The 21,713-nt window shown below is 41.3% G+C and overlaps 1 protein-coding gene across 3 annotated transcripts in view; it reads left to right on the top strand.

The window, feature by feature from the left end:
* Positions 1-15,627, top strand: part of LOC124291961 (serine/threonine-protein phosphatase 6 regulatory ankyrin repeat subunit A-like) — a 56,952-nt gene extending 41,325 nt beyond the window's left edge. For 2 of the 3 annotated variants that reach the window (XM_046729044.1, XM_046729045.1), the window contains exons 5-8: positions 6,426-6,472; positions 7,122-7,223; positions 7,676-7,708; positions 10,742-15,627. In XM_046729044.1, coding sequence (XP_046585000.1) covers positions 6,426-6,472; positions 7,122-7,223; positions 7,676-7,708; positions 10,742-15,177 — 4,618 coding nt within the window. In that variant the 3' untranslated portion in view covers positions 15,178-15,627. Of the gene's footprint in view, positions 1-6,411; positions 6,473-7,121; positions 7,224-7,675; positions 7,709-10,741 lie in introns of all 3 variants that reach the window. The other variant, XM_046729046.1, reaches the window with a different exon arrangement.
* Positions 15,628-21,713: the final 6,086 nt, after the last annotated feature.

Here is a 21,713-nt window from a genome sequence, read left to right as displayed (position 1 = left end):
TACCTGACGTGCATCCCCAACAACATGGAGAGATACATCTCCTTCAGCTTGAATGGCCTGAGGTTCATCGACTCGGCTCAGTTCCTCCTGTCGTCACTCGACAGTCTGGTCAAGGCCAACGATACCTTCCCCATCACTGATTGATACACCGACGCCAAACTCGACCCCTGTTGATGAGGAAGGGTGTGTACCCCTACGAGTACATGGATGGCTGGGCCAAGTTCGCCGAGACCCGACTACCCCCATCAGAGAATTTTACAGCAATCTGACCGACTCGACAATATCCCAAGATGATTACTCACACGCGATTAACGTATGGAATAAACTGGGCTGTAAGAATCTGGGTGACTATCACGACCTGTACTTGAGGACAGATGTACTGCTGTTAGCCGACGTGTTTGAGACGTTTAGGCGGACATGTTTCAAGCAGTATAAACTCGACCCCGCATGGTATTACACCAGCCCAGGTCTGTCGTGGGATGCCTTGCTGAAAAAGACCGCAGTTAAGTTGGAATTGCTCACAGATTACGACATGCACCTATTCATTGAGAAAGGCTTGCGAGGCGGGATTTCCATGGCAACCAAACGATACGCGAAAGCAAATAAACAATACGTGAAGGGCTACGACCCGAGCAAGCCAACCAATCATATTCTCTACCTCGACGCCAACAACCTGTACGGCTGGGCCATGAGCCAGTATCTACCAACAGGGGGATTCGAATGGGAATCGCAGGAGGTTGATGTTATGAGCATCGCACCAGATTTGAACAAAGGTTATATCCTCGAGGTGGACTTGGAATACCCCAAGGCATTACACACATCACACAACAGCTACCCCCTGGCCCCCGAACGTATGAGGGTTAACCCAGACTGGATGTCTGAGTACCATCATAACTTGTTAGGTGGGCGGGTGGCAGACGTTGAAAAACTCATGCCCAACTTAATGAATAAGACCAAGTACATCGTTCACTATCGCAACCTACAGCTGTACCTGTCGTTGGGTATGAGGCTGACCAAAATACACAGGGTGCTCGTGTTCAACCAGAGCCCCTGGATGGAGCCATACATCAGAATGAACACAGACCTCCGAAAGCTTGCCACCAGTGACTTTGAGAAAAATCTCTACAAACTCATGAACAACTCAGTGTTTGGTAAGACTATGGAGAACCTGAGGAAACACGTGACCGTGAAGCTGGTTCGGTCGAATGAGGAAGACAAGCTCAGGAGGCTGATAGCCAGCCCGGCATTCAACCATAGCAAAATATTCACCGACGACCTGGTTGCCCTACACATGAAGAAAAGCCACATCAAATTCAACCGACCTGTTTACGTGGGGATGAGCATCCTCGATTTATCCAAACACCTGATGAACGACTTTTACTACAACGAGCTGAAGAAACAGTACGACGACAGGTGTGAAGTGCTGTACACTGACACGGATTCCCTGCTGATGGAGATTCGAAATCGAGGACGTGTGGAGGACATGAAAAAACGCCTCGATTTGTATGACACCAGTGACTACCCCAAGGACCATGCCATACACAGCACGGTAAATAAAAAGGTCCTAGGTAAGATGAAGGACGAGTGTGCTGGCACGCCCATAGCCGAGTACATAGGTTTGAGGCCTAAGATGTACTCCATCCTGAAGGCCGACAATGGTGAGATCCGGAAGACGAAGGGTGTTAAGAAGTACGTGGTGAAACAACACATCAAACACGCCAGATTCAAGGAAGCCCTGTTCAAGACCCGTACCTTCAGGCATAAAATGAACACGCTTAGAAGTGATGGGCATAGGATATACGGACTGACTATAAACAAGACGTCCCTGTCGCCAATGGACACTAAACGTTGGATAGCTGTTGATGGGATCAACACGTACGCGTACGGGCATGAGAAAATTGAACCAAGAACATAGGTGTACATAGGCGGCATGTCACGGAGCCAGAGAAAGTTTGAGGCTATTTACTACAGCCCGCGTGGGTACTGGAAAGGAGCTAGCGCGTACATAAGCTGGCTAAAATGGCGCGAGTACCCCCGGAGGAGCCAAAGCGTGGCTTGAAAAACAAGCCCTGTGGCAGATCTATTTACCAGCACCACGCTGCGTGCCTAGAAGGAAGTTCGGTATTACCATAACCAATAGCGTTCACCAGGCCGACCTCCTATTCCTACCCCACGATAAGAGGTACAAGTATGCCTTAACCGTCGTGGACGTGGCCAGTCGCTACAAGGAAGCCGAACCCTTGACCGCTGAAAAGACTCGGTCCAGTTAGCCCGCGGATTCGAACGTATATACAAACCGAGAGTACGCTGACGTGGCCAACAGAACTGCAAGTTGACCCCGGTGGGAGTTCATGGGCGCCGTGTCACACCTGCTGGATAAACACGACACCAAGGTCAGGCGTGGCACGGCCGGAGCCCATCGCAGCCAAGCCATAGTTGAGAGATTCAATAGGAATTTGGCTGAGCGCTTATTCGGCCATCAGTATGCGAGAGAGATGGCCAACCCAGGGAAACGATCGACTGAATGGGTAGCGCGGCTACCTCAGGTGGTGTCTGCCATCAACCTTGAAATCACCCGTCTCACCGGCAAGAAGCCGGCCGACGCTATCAAACTAAAATCAATACTGGCCGAGTCTGCTGCACCGTTGCGTGGGAGGAGAAACAAATACCAGATAGGTCCCTCGTGAGGTACCTATACCAGCCGGGAGAACACGAGGGTGAGACGTTTAGGCGGACATGTTTCAAGCAGTATAAACTCGACCCCGCATGGTATTACACCAGCCCAGGTCTGTCGTGGGATGCCTTGCTGAAAAAGACCGCAGTTAAGTTGGAATTGCTCACAGATTACGACATGCACCTATTCATTGAGAAAGGCTTGCGAGGCGGGATTTCCATGGCAACCAAACGATACGCGAAAGCAAATAAACAATACGTGAAGGGCTACGACCCGAGCAAGCCAACCAATCATATTCTCTACCTCGACGCCAACAACCTGTACGGCTGGGCCATGAGCCAGTATCTACCAACAGGGGGATTCGAATGGGAATCGCAGGAGGTTGATGTTATGAGCATCGCACCAGATTTGAACAAAGGTTATATCCTCGAGGTGGACTTGGAATACCCCCAAGGCATTACACACATCACACAACAGCTACCCCCTGGCCCCCGAACGTATGAGGGTTAACCCAGACTGGATGTCTGAGTACCATCATAACTTGTTAGGTGGGCGGGTGGCAGACGTTGAAAAACTCATGCCCAACTTAATGAATAAGACCAAGTACATCGTTCACTATCGCAACCTACAGCTGTACCTGTCGTTGGGTATGAGGCTGACCAAAATACACAGGGTGCTCGTGTTCAACCAGAGCCCCTGGATGGAGCCATACATCAGAATGAACACAGACCTCCGAAAGCTTGCCACCAGTGACTTTGAGAAAAATCTCTACAAACTCATGAACAACTCAGTGTTTGGTAAGACTATGGAGAACCTGAGGAAACACGTGACCGTGAAGCTGGTTCGGTCGAATGAGGAAGACAAGCTCAGGAGGCTGATAGCCAGCCCGGCATTCAACCATAGCAAAATATTCACCGACGACCTGGTTGCCCTACACATGAAGAAAAGCCACATCAAATTCAACCGACCTGTTTACGTGGGGATGAGCATCCTCGATTTATCCAAACACCTGATGAACGACTTTTACTACAACGAGCTGAAGAAACAGTACGACGACAGGTGTGAAGTGCTGTACACTGACACGGATTCCCTGCTGATGGAGATTCGAATCGAGGACGTGTACGAGGACATGAAAAAACACCTCGATTTGTATGACACCAGTGACTACCCCAAGGACCATGCCATACACAGCACGGTAAATAAAAAGGTCCTAGGTAAGATGAAGGACGAGTGTGCTGGCACGCCCATAGCCGAGTACATAGGTTTGAGGCCTAAGATGTACTCCATCCTGAAGGCCGACAATGGTGAGATCCGGAAGACGAAGGGTGTTAAGAAGTACGTGGTGAAACAACACATCAAACACGCCAGATTCAAGGAAGCCCTGTTCAAGACCCGTACCTTCAGGCATAAAATGAACACGCTTAGAAGTGATGGGCATAGGATATACGGACTGACTATAAACAAGACGTCCCTGTCGCCAATGGACACTAAACGTTGGATAGCTGTTGATGGGATCAACACGTACGCGTACGGGCATGAGAAAATTGAACCAAGAACATAGGTGTACATAGGCGGCATGTCACGGAGCCAGAGAAAGTTTGAGGCTATTTACTACAGCCCGCGTGGGTACTGGAAAGGAGCTAGCGCCGTACATAAGCTGGCTAAAATGGCGCGAGTACCCCCGGAGGAGCCAAAGCGTGGCTTGAAAAACAAGCCCTGTGGCAGATCTATTTACCAGCACCACGCTGCGTGCCTAGAAGGAAGTTCGGTATTACCATAACCAATAGCGTTCACCAGGCCGACCTCCTATTCCTACCCCACGATAAGAGGTACAAGTATGCCTTAACCGTCGTGGACGTGGCCAGTCGCTACAAGGAAGCCGAACCCTTGACCGCGAAAGACTCGGTCCAGTTAGCCCGCGGATTCGAACGTATATACAAACCGAGTACGCTGACGTGGCCAACAGAACTGCAAGTTGACCCCGGGTGGGAGTTCATGGGCGCCGTGTCACACCTGCTGGATAAACACGACACCAAGGTCAGGCGTGGCACGGCCGGAGCCCATCGCAGCCAAGCCATAGTTGAGAGATTCAATAGGAATTTGGCTGAGCGCTTATTCGGCCATCAGTATGCGAGAGAGATGGCCAACCCAGGGAAACGATCGACTGAATGGGTAGCGCGGCTACCTCAGGTGGTGTCTGCCATCAACCTTGAAATCACCCGTCTCACCGGCAAGAAGCCGGCCGACGCTATCAAACTAAAATCAATACTGGCCGAGTCTGCTGCACCGTTGCGTGGGAAGGAGAAACAAATACCAGATAGGTCCCTCGTGAGGTACCTATACCAGCCGGGAGAACACGAGGGTGATAGCCGTAAGCGAGCCACCGATCCGATATGGTCAGTCAAAACTTACAACATAGATAAAGTGGACATCAAAGCTGACGAGCTGAACTTGTACTACTTGAGGGACGGGCCAGGTAGAGGGTTCGTTAGACAGGAATTATTGATCGTACCGTACGGCACAATGTTACCTCCTGCCAACGTGGCATAGCGGCACAGTAGTGCCACGTGTGGACGGGAAGTTAACTGGGGGCTCAAAAGTAGTAGATATACTGGGGCGAGATCTAAGGGCCTGACAAAAGCTTTATTTGTGAAATAAGGCTTTGCAGAGGCTTTTGTTGGACTTGATCCCGTACCGCTATTACTACTACTACTGTTGACTTGTCCTGTTTCGCAAGTGTGAAACTCGGATATTGCGGTTTTGTCGAGCTGTTATCACAGGTGATGCAACAGGTCGCGGACGATCAGCAACACTTCCGGTAGCCCGAAAACGTTGTCTGAGTCGACTTACAGTGGATGGATGCACATTAAAGTGCCTGGCAATCATCACATCTGAAGCACCTTGGCTGACCATACCGATAACCTGATTCCTTTCGTCTTGTGTCAAGTGTGGCATTTTCTCAAAGTGATTGAGTTCCACAATTCCTTGTGCTTTTACAGGGCCTGGGTGCAGGTAATGCATGTGCACAATGTGTTTCATGAATGTGGTTGTGTTTACGAGAAATGTCAAAGGTTCAATTTTAAGTAGCAAAGTTTATGTGAGAGGAATGCTCCGGGACTCGAACTCGAAATGGTCCAGAATAACAGCTTTTTTATCCCTACATCCTCTGTATCGTGGGGAAAAATCTTCAATAGAACTTTTGTAAGTTTCAGGACAACAAATACCAATTGTGTTTTTAATGGCTTACAGTATAGATGATAAAATTACTGAATATACTGTTAAACCACAATTAAATGAGGCATTACAAATGTTCATTGTTGTTTAGATGCTTTATGTATACTACATATGTTTATAAACACATTGTTGTCAATCCTGTCAACCACTGGTTTGCATGGTCCAAAGTACATTCAAATCACTCACTCAAGTGGATCCTATGAAGATCTGGGTTAGAGCTGGTCTTCAGCAACCCATGCTTGTTGTAAGATGCGACTAACAGGATCAGGTTGTTCGGATTTGTGCCCTTGGATAACACATGTCGTCGCATCCAGTTTGTTTAGGCTGATGCTCATAATGTCAGTCACTGGATTGTCTGGTCCAGACTTGAGTATTTACAGTCTGTCGTCAGTCTGTTAGAAGCAAACACACAAACAGGATATGGTGTACTGATAGTAGGGCCATGTCAGATGTATTTCTTCTTCAGTGGAGACTTTTCTTAATAAGTCACTTTACATCAACAGTGAATATATTTCAGTGGCACACAGATGGCGAGATTACAGAACTTGAACCAGAATGCTATCGGTAGGTTCACATGTTATGATTTCAACATTTTGGGGCTGAGTTATTTTTGTCCATACTAGAAATATAATACATAAATACTACTTTGAATTGTTTCTCAGACCTATATTGTAGGGCTGTAACGATGCACTATCGATGCATTGCAATTGTTGAGTCTCCAATAGCAATTAATCAATGGTTTAAGCGAAAAACTATCGATGCATCGATAGTATGTGTGACTATAGATAGTTTAGTAATTGACTTTCGTTGATAAATGAGCAGACTTGCAGCTTCATTGAGTTTATGTTTTAACTGTTTACTTGATCTAGGTTTCAAGTTTCTTGTCAGTTATTAAAAGAGACAGAAACTACTTCAACTTGTTTTTATTTCATATAAACTATACATTCATATGGGAAATGACTTCAAATGAGACAATTCAAGGAGAAAAAAACTATAGTATTGCAATAGTTGGTCGCAATAGACTATCGCTATCGCAATAGCTGTTCCCCCTCAATAGTCACCCCTACTATATTGCCATCATTGCTACATTTACAGAACATTTACCAGAACATGATCTTAGGTTTGTTTTGACTGTGTTTTGATAGGCAATATCTTCCATAGCTGTATGATAAAGTAACACTGATGTTACATGAACGTTTGACTCATTTTTCAGCGCCATATACAGAGGATGTTAGAATAGGAGGGATGAGAGCCTTCAATGTGGCAAATTCTCCTAATGCTGTAGTCGCTGAGAAGGTAGTCATCAACCAGAACAGTAAGTATAAAAACGGATTAGTGACATAATCTAAACAAATATTTTATCATCTATAAATACGATCGTTACATCTACATAGAAGCTCTTTTCATCTTCGTAGAAAGTCTTTTCATCTTGGTAGAAGATACTTACATCGATATAGATGATACTATCATTGAGCTCTTCAGGACTTATATTTATCAAAACTTTGAAAGTCACAGGAAAATGAACGGAACTGGTTCAGCCGTCTAGTTAGGAACACCACTGATGTTTTTAATCACATATCTGACAACAATCAGTAATGACCATTCATTTTTCTCTTTTTAAAATTTCATTTTGATTTAAGACTACAGTTTTATAAGTGTTCATACCCAGTAATCAAAAGTACTCAGTTGCTTCCAGCCAATCAGTGAGAAACATAAACAACTGTCTGTTGCTCAAGACAGTGAAGGCTCATATGATCATGCTTTCAGCTCCTGTGGTTACCCGATTGGACAAGATAAAGGGTATGTTTCATTAAATCTTATAAGTATGAATATATTGACAGGTATCTCCATTTTTTAGAGCAACCATTCTTTTTTAAATTAATTTTTATATGTATTGAAAAAGAAGTTTTTTGGTTTAAAAAGTGTTTTTCTTGACTCACCTGAATTTATTGTTATATATGTGTTTATACCAGGGCATATTGTCAATGTCACCTTTGGGGTGGTGGGGTAGCCTAATGGTTGAAGCGTCCGCTTGGCACGCTGAAGACCCAGGTTCGATTCCCCACATGGGTACAAGCCCATTTCTGGTGTCACCTGCCGTGATATTGCTGAAATATTGCTAAAAGCGGCATAAAACCATACTCACTCACTCACTCACTCACTGAGTATTCTTTTGCACCACTGGATAACATTAGGTCCCCTAAACATCATGGAAACTAGGTCATTAAAACAGTGAAGTTGTAAACTGCTGTGACCAGTATGTATTATGTATTTGTTATCAATCAAATGAACATCAATCAATGTGATTTGGATAAAATGACATAAATCAACCAAATCAGCAAGCCTGAGTACCCAATCCAATTTGTCCATTCTTATTACCATTGTATGACATGAGGACGGGGTCTGTGAAAGGTCAAGGTCACTAGAGGTCAAATTATGCATCATGCTTCAAATTTCATGAAATTTCTGATTCATTTCTGAGGAATCATTTTACATGTTCACTGTAGGTGAAAACTTTGAAACATGGTTCAAATTTCCTGTAATATTCAATTAATATGTTACCAGTTTTACAATAAGTACTGAACTCAAAAACAGTCATATATGGCATGTTTGGTCAAATGTCAAGGCGAAATTCATTCATAATAGAAGTTGTGAAGAGTTTCATTTCAACGGTGGTATTAGCAGTGTTTGAAACATCATCAAAGTTTGGCACTCAGTATTGTTCTCACTTGTGTTTTGGTGACACTGAAGGTCAAGGCCATCCCAGAAAATATCTGTGGACCACATTCCCGCTTGACAACAGTACAAGAATCTGTATCCAAATGTTGAACTCACAAAATATAAACAGTTGTTATCCATAAAGTTTGTCAATATTCTACTGTTATCTATTTGGTAAAGTTAAAATGGGTCATATGTGATAGGTTTAGGTGAATTCAGGAAAAGAGCTGTTTCTATTTATTTTTTGTCATGAATAAACACCTTTCTTGTTTAGTTATTCATATGACTTTCTGTATATGTTAAAGATGGATTTTATATGTTTTAAATCTGAATATGTGTGTGTAGTGTTTCCAAGTTTTATGATTCGAAGAACAACATGAGAGATAAGAGTCGAGCCAAATTTGTATTCTGAATTCGCACATTAACAGCGTTTAAAATTCCCGACCGTCCGACCGTCCGGACAGTCAAATTTCAAAAGTAGCCTGTCAGGTAGTCTGGTAGATGTTTTTACCCTTAACAGTAAATGTTTCATAATATCAGACAGGTTTTCTTGTCGTCAGTTTGAGGTGTTTAAGGTATTATGATAATTATGTTAAACTATTTACGATTGGACAGTTCATTTTACAATAACCAATCAGAACACATGTACTTTCATCCTGGTTCCCTGGGTCTGTTGCGCCTGCGCTAACACTCCGACACTGTGGTTGCTGCATTCGTGACCCACTTGTGTTATTCCGGGACAAGCTGAATAGCGAGGTTACGGAAAGGGCGAACTGTGACGAATGTGGTTGCCTGGGTCAGTGTCGGAGCATTAGCGCAGGCGCAACAGACCCAGAGAACCAGGCTGATGTACGTTCAGTTTACCTAAACTCGGTGCATTGCCTGTTAGTGCTATGTTGTTCATTGCGATGCCTACAAGCAGTAAAGTATTCTGAAAACTCATCTTTTTTTTCATTGTTGAAAACCAGACAGGCAAGTTTTTATCCTGACTGGTAATTTTTTAAAGTTATCAGTACGTCTGTCTGGTGTGTAATTTTGGGAATTTTAAACACTGACATTGATACTGCAGTTCAATCCACTCATATCTCAAATCGCACAAACTGTAAGCAGACCTCACAGTCACAACGACACAGATTTCTTACGTTGGATTTGTAGAATACGTGCGACATTATGATGCATCAGAGAGTACACCATGACTTGGAAATTCACAAACATCCCATCGCACACATTTCGCATGCGCTCCAAGCACACGGTCTACAAGGGAGATAACTGTAATGAGTTGAACTGATGACCCCTAAGAAAACTTGACATTACAGTGTGAACACTCAAAATATGTATATTTGATTGTTGTATTGTACATTTATTACCATTTCAATCTGTTTGTGTATGTGTGTCTGTGTGTGTGCCTGTCTCTCTGTGTGTCTGTGTGTGTGTGTGTGTATGTATGCATGCCCCTCTCTGTCAGGAATCCTGGTTACAGTAGGTTTTCACTAAAGCTGAAGGCGTACTACATACCCTAGCCAAAATCATAATACAGAAACGTAGCCTAGGACGAGTCCATTCCGCATTGTGTCATTTTCATGTTTGGAACTGTCACACTGCATCTGCATTCAGTACACATCCCACTGACATAAGTAATACTTGTCAGTTGTCCTGAATATAAGACTGGTTAAATCTTCATGGGAGGTTATTGAGAATCTTACCTAATATTAGTGAGAGTGCCACTCATTTGCTCAATATTGAGTTTATCAATGACTTTTGGGTATGAATACTACATGGTCAATCAAATGTCAGTTTTGTTTTATATATTGACCAGTGCTCAGTGGTTTTAAGTCCCGTGAAGATCTGGGTTAGAATTGGCCTTCAGTAACCCATGCTTGTCGTAAGAGGCGACGAATGGAATCGAGTGGTCAGGCTCGCTGACTTGGTTGACACATGTCATCGTATCTCAGTTGCGTGGATCGATGCTCATGCTGTTGATCACTGGATTGGTCTGGTCCAGACTCCAGACAGCCACCATATAGCTGGAATATTGCTGAGTGCAGAGTTAAACAACAAGCAACCAACTGTATTTTTATGGGTTGGTCTTGATGTGACCTGTATTTCCCGTTTCAGGGCAGACCAAGCGAAAACTTGACAAATTTAGAAGGGATTCGTACTATGAAACCAGAGCCGCCAAGTCTGCAATGGAGTGTTTGAAAAGTGGCTGGGTTTTACTTAAAGGCTCTGAAAAATGTGGCAAGACATCACTGGGGCTGTACATTCTCAAAACCTTTGATCAGTCCTACATCCCACTTTATATCCAGAATCAAGGTGATTTGGAATGTATTACAGATCTGACTGGACTTGAAGATGTTAAAAAGGATGGTAAATCTGAAATGTTCGTCATTTTCATTGATGTTCCCTTTAAGAGGCATGATGAAGTTGATACCCACTTAACTGATGCAGTGGAACTTGCTAGCAGAGGTGCAGCTCATGTCATAATAAGCATTTCAACAAGGAACCTGCCAAAGCTGGAGAAATCTACTCTGCTTAAATGTCAGGGGAAGAATTCCCAACATGCAGTGACTCTACAAGACCTTCCTTTGCAAGAACATGAACGATATGAAATTTTGAAACTGAAATTAAAGCCACAGACAGTCAAATCTTTAGGACCAACAGAGGGCTCTCAAGAGGCGATACTTCAGGAGATTGCAAGGTTAACTGACCACCCCTGGTTCTTGATGGCCATTGAGTCAAGTGGCTCTAAAAAGGGCACAGAGCTAGTGACAAGCTTAAAGAACCCAGTTGGTTCCTTCATTCAGCAGCTTGAACACATGGCCGAAAACGAACAGATGAAATTTGCTGCACTTGTAATGATTGTGAAAGATGGTTTCTTATATGAAGCCAAGAATAGGCCTCCAAGATCACCCAAATCTCCACAACCATTTTTTGAAAATTTAAACAAGATACTTGACATACCAGGCATTTCACTGGGGAAGATTCAGGAAGCAGCAAAAGGTATGATAGGAGAGTACTTGATTTGCACAAACAAAAGATATACAGTTATTCATGAATCAGTCACTGATGCAGTGTGTCAAGTACTGTTTTCAAAAAGTGAAGAACTCATGCTTGAATGGTGCCCCCTCAGTTTTCTCATCCACAAAACAGTAATTCAAGACTGTGAAGACGAAGACACAGATAAACTCGCCATAGATGTTTATTTTGAAGAACCCTTGATCAGAAGGCTCTTGGAAGAGGAGTGTGTCATGGATGCTTTAAAATTTTCAGGATTTAATTCACGAGACTTTGTGAGAAACATTAAGAAGAAACTCAAGGAGAAAGTTACAAATTACAAGGATGTTCTTTTGCAAGCCATATCATTAAAGCATTTTCCATTGGTAGAGGAGATTGTACTGAACGTCTTGAGGACTCTGCCTGGGAGTGGAGAGTATATCAAGCATCTGGCTCTGGAAAGAGCTTGTGAGGCTGGCAACAAAGAAGCTTATGACCTGTTGCTTAGTGTGGGTGCAAAGGTCAACCTTCCCTGCATGGCTGCTTGCAAGGTGGGTAAATGTCCACAAATTATCCACAAAGTTTTAAAAGAGCTTGTTAACCAGTTTTATAACCTCTCTCCTGACACACTGAAGGAATGGATTTTGATTGTCATAACACATGGAGATACTGATGCAGTAAAAACCTTCATCACAAATCTCCAAGGAAGAAAAGGCAGACCTGACTTGATCGTCAGCGCCCTTGAGGTGGCTTGCAAACTTGGATCTCTTGATAAATACAACGCAGTTAGCTGTGATGGATTAAGTCCCAACTGGACAAGCCTGTTAGTAAGTGCCAGTGAAGGTGGAAATGAGAAAATCATCACACATCTCCTGGAGCAGAGAGACCATGCGACATCGGATGAAAAACCATGCAATACAAACCTGGAAGAGATGTTTCTTGCAGCTTGCAGGTTTAATAGAAAGGGTGCAGCAGAGCTCCTTCTGAAGAGAAACCCCAGTGTGTTAGATGGAGTTACTGAAACAGGCCAGACAGCTCTTCATCTTGCTGCAAGTGTTTCTCACATTGACAAACCAGACACTCTCACATGGCTTCTCACGGTGAAGACCTGGGACACCACCACCACTGACATTGATGGTTTTACTGCTCTGCATTCAGCATGTTTCACTGGGAATGTGACATGTGTGGTACAGTTACTGAAGGCAGGGTTTGATACACAGGCTCCAGATAAACATGGAAATACCCCACTGCATGTTCATCTGAAGGGAAGATTCATCAACAAACCAGTTGTTGAGAAGCTTGTCAGGGCTAAAAATGAAATTCCCAGAAACTCACATATCGCCAGTGTGCAAAACAATGACAAACAAACTCCTGCCCATTTGCTATGCATGAATTCAAATGGTATCATGGCATCTATTCTTCAGTTCTTGATGCAGGATGAAGATGAATATAAAATGGTGGAGAAAACTTACATTCATTCTATAACCATGAAAGATAGAAAAGGGCAAACTCCACTCCATACTCTCATCGCTTCGACAGGGACCACAGCGGTCTTAAGGCTCCTTCTTGAGAAGAGCAATGTGGATGTAAAGACAGCTGATGCTGAGGGAAACACAGTACTTCATCTTGCATGCAGGACAGGTAACGATGAAGTCATCAAGATGTTGATGCCGAGGACAGGTAATAGATTAACATACAAAGAGACAAATCAGCAAGGACAGACACCACTACATTGCTACGCTGAAAATGGCTGTGATGGGAAAATAACAGAACTTTTATGTAAAGATGTAGATGCAAAAGATTTGCAAGGTGAAACAGCTTTGCATCATGCTGTGAGCAAAGAAAATAAATCTGATGTTGTAAAAGCACTGATGAAATTAGGTGCAAATCTGAACTCGACAGATAACAAGGGGCAAACTCCGTTGCATAAAGTCTCCAATGTGTCACATGGCACAAGCGTGGAAGTTGCTCAGATGCTTGTACAGGGACTTATCAATAAACCACAGAGAGCAGACGTCAGTATTGCAGACAAAGAACAAATGACAGCATTGCATCATGCCTGTGTATCAAGAGGAGTGTGCAGTTCACTGGTTGCAGAGTTTCTTCTGTCTTGCAAAGGAGATATTTGGAGTCAGAATATGCACACACACTTACCAATCCATATCTGCTGCATTGAATGTTCCAAATACAGTCCAGCTGTGCTGAGAGTTCTTCTTAAGCATCTTCATACAAGTCCTGAATCAAGAGATGTCCAGCGAATGCTGTCTGCTGGTGACAAGTATGGGGACACCCCTCTACACAAAGTATGCCTGTCTTCAGGGCAGTGGAGGAAAGAAGTTGCTGAAATCCTTATTGATGCTGGAGCTGATCTTACTCAAGCTAATTCTGCCGATGATACCGTCATGGACATAGTGATAAGGAACCGAGTAAATGATTTGAATGAATTGATGATTATGAAAGCACTCATGAGAGCATGTAAGCTAGACATCAAAGTCCAAAATTTGGAGAAGTTACTGTCATGTGATCACATTAACAGTGACAGCCTGTCCCTGATGCTTCAAAGACTTGTACAGTGTGATGAACAACACACTGTCGGTGTCCTGGAGAGGCTGATTCAGAAAGGTGCTGACATACACCGAACCACTGCCGATGGTCTGACTATGATACACCTGGCTGCCACAACACAGGGGGAGTTCACTGATCGCATTATTGGGTTCCTCATCTCAAATGGAGCTGATCTGTGTGCAGAGGACAAGGGAGGGGAAAGTGCTTTACATAAAGTGGCTGAAGGAATGACTCCCCATTGTGCAGGTCTTATAAGATTTCTTCATTCAAGCGGAATACCAATTGATGCAAAGGATTCCATGGGAAATACTGCACTTCACAAGCTGTTTTCAGCTATGCCCAAACTGAGTGAACACTACAGAACTTGTATGGAAGTACTTATCAAACTGAAATGTCCTGTTGATTCTCCTAACAAACAAGGACATACCTCTTGTGCATTGGCTAAGAAACATGGTGAGACGGTCATAAAAGAACTCCTGCACACATATTGCACAAAACTAGATATTCTGGACTCAAATGCCTTGAAAGACATCATAGCAAATGGAGCAGATATCAACAGCACGGACCTCGATGGAAACACAGTGCTACACAAGATATGCACAAGAAGGGTTTCCTTTGTATGTAACAATGTTAAGGTCTTGCTGAAGCTTGAAGCTGACAAGTTCTTGAAGAACAAGGAAGAAAAGCTGGCATTTGACTTAGCTTGTGATACGGGACTGGATGAGGATGTGAGAGAGTTGACTGTGACCGAGAGGCCTTCACCAGAAGATCTAGATACCGATGGGGCATCAGCAGCCACAACTCCAACTTTTCCTCTTCCTCGTCCAAAGTGGGTAAGGAGGTCACCCTCAGAAGACTGGGTATATGATTTTCGGAATGGGATGACTGGTATTAGGAATGCAGCCGGCATGGACCACATGGACGATGAAATGGAAAACTTTGAAAGAAATGCAAGGAGAAAACTGAACAATCACTTCAAGCAATACTTGTGACTATTAGGGCGATGATTTCAAAGAAAATCATTTATCATGTATGTGAAGCATCAACATATGATTTACACAATATGTGATTATAGTTTGTACATATTCACGTTGAAGATATACCATGGAGATCACACTTGAGATATTGCATAATCATAGGACTATTGTATTATTTTTAATAACACCCTCCAACCTGATCTCGAAATCCCTTGATATTACATACTTACCTTGGAAACAGACTAAGCGTACAACAGCTTATGTAGGAGTAATTCTGAAGTAATACAGTTTTTGGACAATTATTGCTTTGGTGAAATCCAAGAGCATGAATAGGGTGATTATAAACATGTTCTTTGTAAGTCTGGGTCAGGGAAGCAACTCTCTGCAAGAATAGTGGCACTTGGGAAGCCTGGCTCACCTGTGACTGGGACCATGTCAGCATGGAATAGTGGTGCTTGTGAAAGTGGCACTGCCACACAGAAATAGGGGCACTTGCCAGGCATCGGTTTTAGGCTGTCCAGCCACTGGGCTTCAAGTAAAGCCTGTCAAGTTCTGAATGATGATGAATTCATTGCGTGAGTCAGATGATGGAAGGAAAGCTGTTGTGAAGAGGCCTCACTCCATTAGAGTTCATGCAGAATGCATAAGGACATTAGAAAGGAAATTTAAAGAAGTGGACAAAATGGCCAATCAACAGACAGGTAGTATCTTCAGATGCTGGACAATCAGTGAATTGGTGGAAGCATCTATAAATAGAATGGGGAAGTCCTAATGAAGCTGAAGATGGCTGTGAAGATTTACAGGTTGTAGTTATTAGTTGTGTGACTTTCAGTATACATAAATAGTGGTACTTGTATAGAGTTTTTACCACCTACACTGATTCCAAGTGAATGTGACTTACCTGTTGCAGCTGTGATATGGATAAAATTGGGCATATTGAATGAAACATAGTAAAGAAAATACTTGAAATACTTGTGATTGAAAGGATCCATGTTATTAGATTGTTTGAACAACAATTAATTCAAACATGAATTGTGTTTATCTTAAAAATAGTTTATTGCTGTTAATGGTTCTATATTTGTTGTTGTAATGTACATTATTTTGTTTTGATTGATACTCATGCTGTTGATCACTGGATTGTCTGGTCCAGATTTGATTATTTACAGACCGCCGCCATACAGCTAGAATATTGCTGAGTGCGGGTAAACCTTAAACTCACTCACTCCCTCACTCATTTATTGACGTTTATACAAGACAAACCAAACTTGATTTTGGAAACAGGTATTACACAAATTTGAAAACTTTAATCGAGAGGCTTTTCTTTTACCCCAAAATATGCCCCAACAATAGTGGTTCAGACCATGTACATAAGTGGTGAAACTATTTGCAGTGTCCCTGCTGCTAATTTAAATGTTGGCACTCTGGGATTGATCCAGAGATAACACTAATACGTTTACTGCACTAAATGGCAATAAATGAAATTTCAGACTTGCATTCTGTCAGTTTTACTCTATGTATCGGGGCGGTGGGGTAGCCTAATGGTTAAAGCGTTGGCTCGTCACGCCAAAGACCCGGGTTCGAATCCCCACATGGGCATAATGTGTGAAGCCCATTTCTGGTGTTCCCCGCCGTGATGTTGCTGGAATATTGCTAAAAGCGGCGTAAAACAAAACTCAGTCAGTCAGTACTCTATGTATCAATTTAGCCATTTAAAATGAAGCTAGATATTATATGTGTTTCAAATACTTCTATTTAAATGTACAGTGGAAGCCCTCTAAACCGGCATTCGTTGGGGCAGGCAAAAAATTCCGGTATAGAGGATGTGCCGGTTTAGAGAACTTTTCCCTTTTCAACCTGAGAATGATCTTCCGTGTGTCCTAAAACTGAACGTGTTGTGAAATACGGAATAGACTGACACCGGATTAGAGGGCATGTAAATGATCATAGATTAACTAGTTTCTGTCAGGGACCAAATTCTAGTGCTGATATTGAGAGCATGCCGGATTGGAGGGCTGCCGGTTTTGAGAGCTTCCACTGTATATATTTTGATAGATAATATTATATATATTTTAAAAGATGCGTCCAGATATTTCTTCTGTTAAAAACTTCTTTATCTACACAAGATCTTTCACCGTTCAAAAAGAACAGCACATGGAACTGTCTTCCTTTTGACATTAAATCTTCAGAATATCTTAAGATCTTTAAGTCTTCCTATTGACATTAAATCTTCAGACTATCTTCAGATCTTTAAGTCTCGTTTGAAAACTTTATCTCTTTCAACTTGCCTATGCTGATGAATTCTCCTACTGAACATTTTGGTACACTTCAAGCATACATTGTGTATGGAGATAAGTGCTAAAGAAATGTACTATTATTATTATTATCATTATTAAAGTATTGTTTCTAAATAGAAGGGAAGAAATTCATTTCTGTAATCATAAGAAATCTGTACTAAAAGCAGAATGAATTGGACTATATCATAAGCATGTGTTTATGAATCATTATGAAATAGTGATGATATCAGTTTGCAGAAAGTGGGCATATCATCTGCCACCTGTTGCACCATCACAAACACATGCCAAGGCAAGTCAATTTTAGTCTATAAGGAACATATGGTACACATCAAAATAGGGAATTGCACTCAATGTCACAGATTTGAAGAATCCTGAAATCTACACAAGTCCAAAACATTTTGTAAAAGCTTTAGAAAATATAAGAATTTAGAAATGGTATGCACCAAAATTTTAGGAGATAATGTATAATATTAAAGATATGTATATGGTATTGATTAGAATATTTTCATTAAAAAAATAATATATTTTCAATATTAAGTTATTTTCATATTTTGAAAAGCTAACCCTCAGTTTTGCAAAAGTAAACCAGATGTGTATGTACAATACATAATTATGCTTATTATACAACCTATTTGTTGCATTACTTGATTTTAAGTGAACTACGTGAGGTAAAATTTTGTATTATGCTGTGCACATATATTTTTTATCCTTAATCTTTACAATTTCACAATTTGTCTTTTAAGTACACTGAATATTTGCAGAAATAGTTTTCAAGGCAGGGAGGTAATCCCATGCTGCATCAAATCTATATCATGTTATTCCTACTATACAGTATGAAAATATTTATGTCTTTGGGGAAATAGTTAACACATATTTCTAGCAGGATTTTTGAGAACTATGTACAATGGTTCATATATGTGCATATATTTTACTTACTTCTAATGTTGACCATGTTTTCAAATGTGGTACATTGTATTTGTTGCAGTCATGTAGAATAGTTCACATACTAGATTTCCTCACATTAATCCCTCTTTTAAAATGTATTAAAACCTTGTATATATATCTTTGAATTATTTTATGAAATTAAATATGTGATATTTTTTCCCATTTAATTAAATTTTGATATAGCATAATGGCATATTTTTGTGACACTTTTTTAGATTTTATGAGCTATTTAGTTCAGCAACAATTTCACAGATTGGTACATTTTGTGGATTTGGGAATTATTGTTACAAGTTTCAGATTATTCTTTGCACCTTAAAAATCAATAATTGATTGTTTTGTTTGTGCAATCTTTTTGATTGGATATTGTTTCAACACATTTTCTGCTGACAGCTTTGTAGTTAAGCCTATCCATTCATTAAATACTCTCTATCAAATCTTTGCATTGGATACTTGCCTTTCAAAAATGTTGATGAAGAAAGGTCAAGCTGACCTGGGTTTTTTTAGTGAGTGTACAGGAGTATTTTTGTATCACGTAGGGCATAGATTCCACATTGTTAGGGAAAATTGAGAGAAGAAAGTGTTTAATTATTTCACGTTGGAATGAACATTCAGGATGGGCAGGAGATTGAAAACACAAAATAATATGGACAGTCTTTTTTCGTGTATCTGGGAGCAGTTGTACACCTATTATAGCCTTGACAATGCACTAACCAGGTCTTCAGTAACATGTGGCCATGGACATGACTCATGTTCATTATATACTACTCAATTTTTTATAAGGATGGATTTTTTTAAATCTTATTATTTATATATTATATTTAATTATTACTCACCCGTGGCAGATACTGCAGTGTAATATTTTTACGGCAATATTACACAAGTGTAATACCGCTGGACGTATGACATCATAATGATTTTGCTTGTTTGATACCAAATCATTAACTCGTTTAATAAATATGGTATTACACAGAAGGTTGTTTAGTATCCTCTATGTAGAGTGACATGTTTAATGATCCTTATGAAAGGTTGAGTAGCATATTTGAAGTTAATAGCAAGACTTAGTACTTAACCACCTGAGTCTTGTTTTTGTAGATAGTAGTTTGATATGTGTGAAGTATTAACAAACCACAACGTTTTTAGCTCATGGGTTGGTGCAGTTGATATACATGTCCAGTAAACAACGATTATGATGAAGTCAAGAAGACCTCTAATTTATAAATTATTTTCTTATAACCAAGTTCATTGTACACATTTCAACTATAATGTCACTGGGACAATAAAACAAAACAAAAACCAGGGGTGAAGCTACCATAATAAAAAAAAGCCCAGGCTTAACCATGATTGTTGCAAGCCCTCAATACTATCTAAATATGAAGCTTTGTAACTATCAAGCTTACACGAAAAAAATTGCTTGCTACACTCCTGAAAACAGTTAATTAAACCCATCAGTTCGTTATAAGGTTTTGGTTAAAAACGTAGTTTACTGTATGTAACACTTGTTTTATTGGTTGTTGTGTTTTATTTACAAATACTATTGGGTTGTTTCTGTGATTGTTGGTGGCAGCTAATTGAAGCACTCGTAAATACTAAGACCCTGGGTCCCGATCCACTAAGCGTTCGTAACGTTACATGTTGCACACAGTGTATGAAATGGGCCAGAGACCCAGCCACACATCAGGGCTGGTAACTGCAAAATAATACCAGCCCAAAATGGATTTAACCAGACACTAAGATATGGTGAATTTACTCAGATGTATGGGAAATCTAACATTTTTACCAGACCATCAGGCTGGCTTGCTGTCAATTTTGACCAGAAAATCTAGCCCATCTCGGGCGATCAGATGGGCCTTATTTCATACACTGTGGCAACTCTATTAGTTTGTCATAGGCTTATGAATGTTGCAGCACTACGAACTTTTGTGGACCCTGATAAATTACAAGTGTTCTGGTGATACTTCCAAAGATGGGACAGTAGAATCCATTAGTGTCGCTACCAGCTTGACACCTTCATTACTCTTCCAGCAGTATTAAGCTCTCCTCTGTGAGCAAACACTGACATTCTGCCCGCTTCCAAAACTGGGTCCTGATCCGCAAAGCGTTCATGGCATTAAAACAGTCGTAACTATATAGTTTATTATAGAATTTCGAATGATGTGGTCCTACGAACGCTTTGTGGATGGGGATCCTGCATCCCAGATTCCAGAACAGAGCATTAGCATCATTCAGGACAACCAACTGTCGCACATTGTGGACTTTACTGGGAGCACTGACTCTACTAGGGCCTGATATTTATGGCTGGTGGCACATACAGTCCAACATCATTGGGTAAAACTTTCATGTAAGTCCGAACTTAACAAAATCAGAGAAAAAGCTTGGTCCCTGCATCTGCCTTATGAAGGCATCATTTTGCGGTTGTGGAAAACCTATGTAATTCCCTTCAATTTCGATACAATGATGTTTGACTATATTTTGTGTATTGTACTGCTGTTTATGATTGTAAACTTTATAATGTGTGTTTCAATAAAATGGGTTAATTCTACATTTTTGTCTTTTGTGGTTATTATGACTATCAGTTGAATAGTTTAAATTAGTTTAGATTTATGCTGCTTTTAGCAATATTCCAGCAGTATCATGGTCAGGGACACCAGAAATGGGATTCACACAGTCTACCCATGTGGGGAATCAAACCCAGGTCTTCAGCATGATGAGCGAATGTTTTAACCACTAGGCCACCCCACCACCCTGTGCAGACCAGAAACCAACCATCAATTACATTTCTTAAATATCAAAACCATATTCATGCTCGTGGTCTTTACCAACCTGCATCCCCTCCCGCACCAAGCTGATGTGGTGATATAACTACAATATTGTTCAAACCGGCGTTAAAACCAACTTGCTCTCTACATTTTATGGAATGCTCAAACGTTGCAAGGTTTAATACATTCAGCTTTAGAGGGTACTGTGGTGTGTTTGACATCCATTTTCCAAAGCATATTTTTCTTATTCTTTATGTATGGACGCAGGTGTATCTCAAAGGTAAAGTTGTATGATGTGACAGACAGAACTATTTTTTAATCACATTTCCATGTCATAATGTCTTCACAGGAAATTAGTTTGTAGCCAAAGTGCTAAAACGACTTTCATTAACACAAAAACCAACAATGAAAAATCTGGTATAATTTGATTAAACATGGGTCCTGTAATAAAACTGAAATTAAGATATCATAATGTGTCAGTCAATATGTTCATCCCAAACGGGTAACACGATGTTAAAAGACACAGTCAGTATCTTGTGTAACCTCCGCCCGCCTG

This window comes from Haliotis rubra, unplaced genomic scaffold (genome assembly GCF_003918875.1).
Source record: "Haliotis rubra isolate DU_JTF1 unplaced genomic scaffold, ASM391887v1 Scf503, whole genome shotgun sequence".
In the NCBI taxonomy this organism is placed as follows: domain Eukaryota; kingdom Metazoa; phylum Mollusca; class Gastropoda; order Lepetellida; family Haliotidae; genus Haliotis; species Haliotis rubra.
Note: the sequence above shows the minus strand (reverse complement) of the source record. Positions and strands in the feature narration are given on the sequence as shown.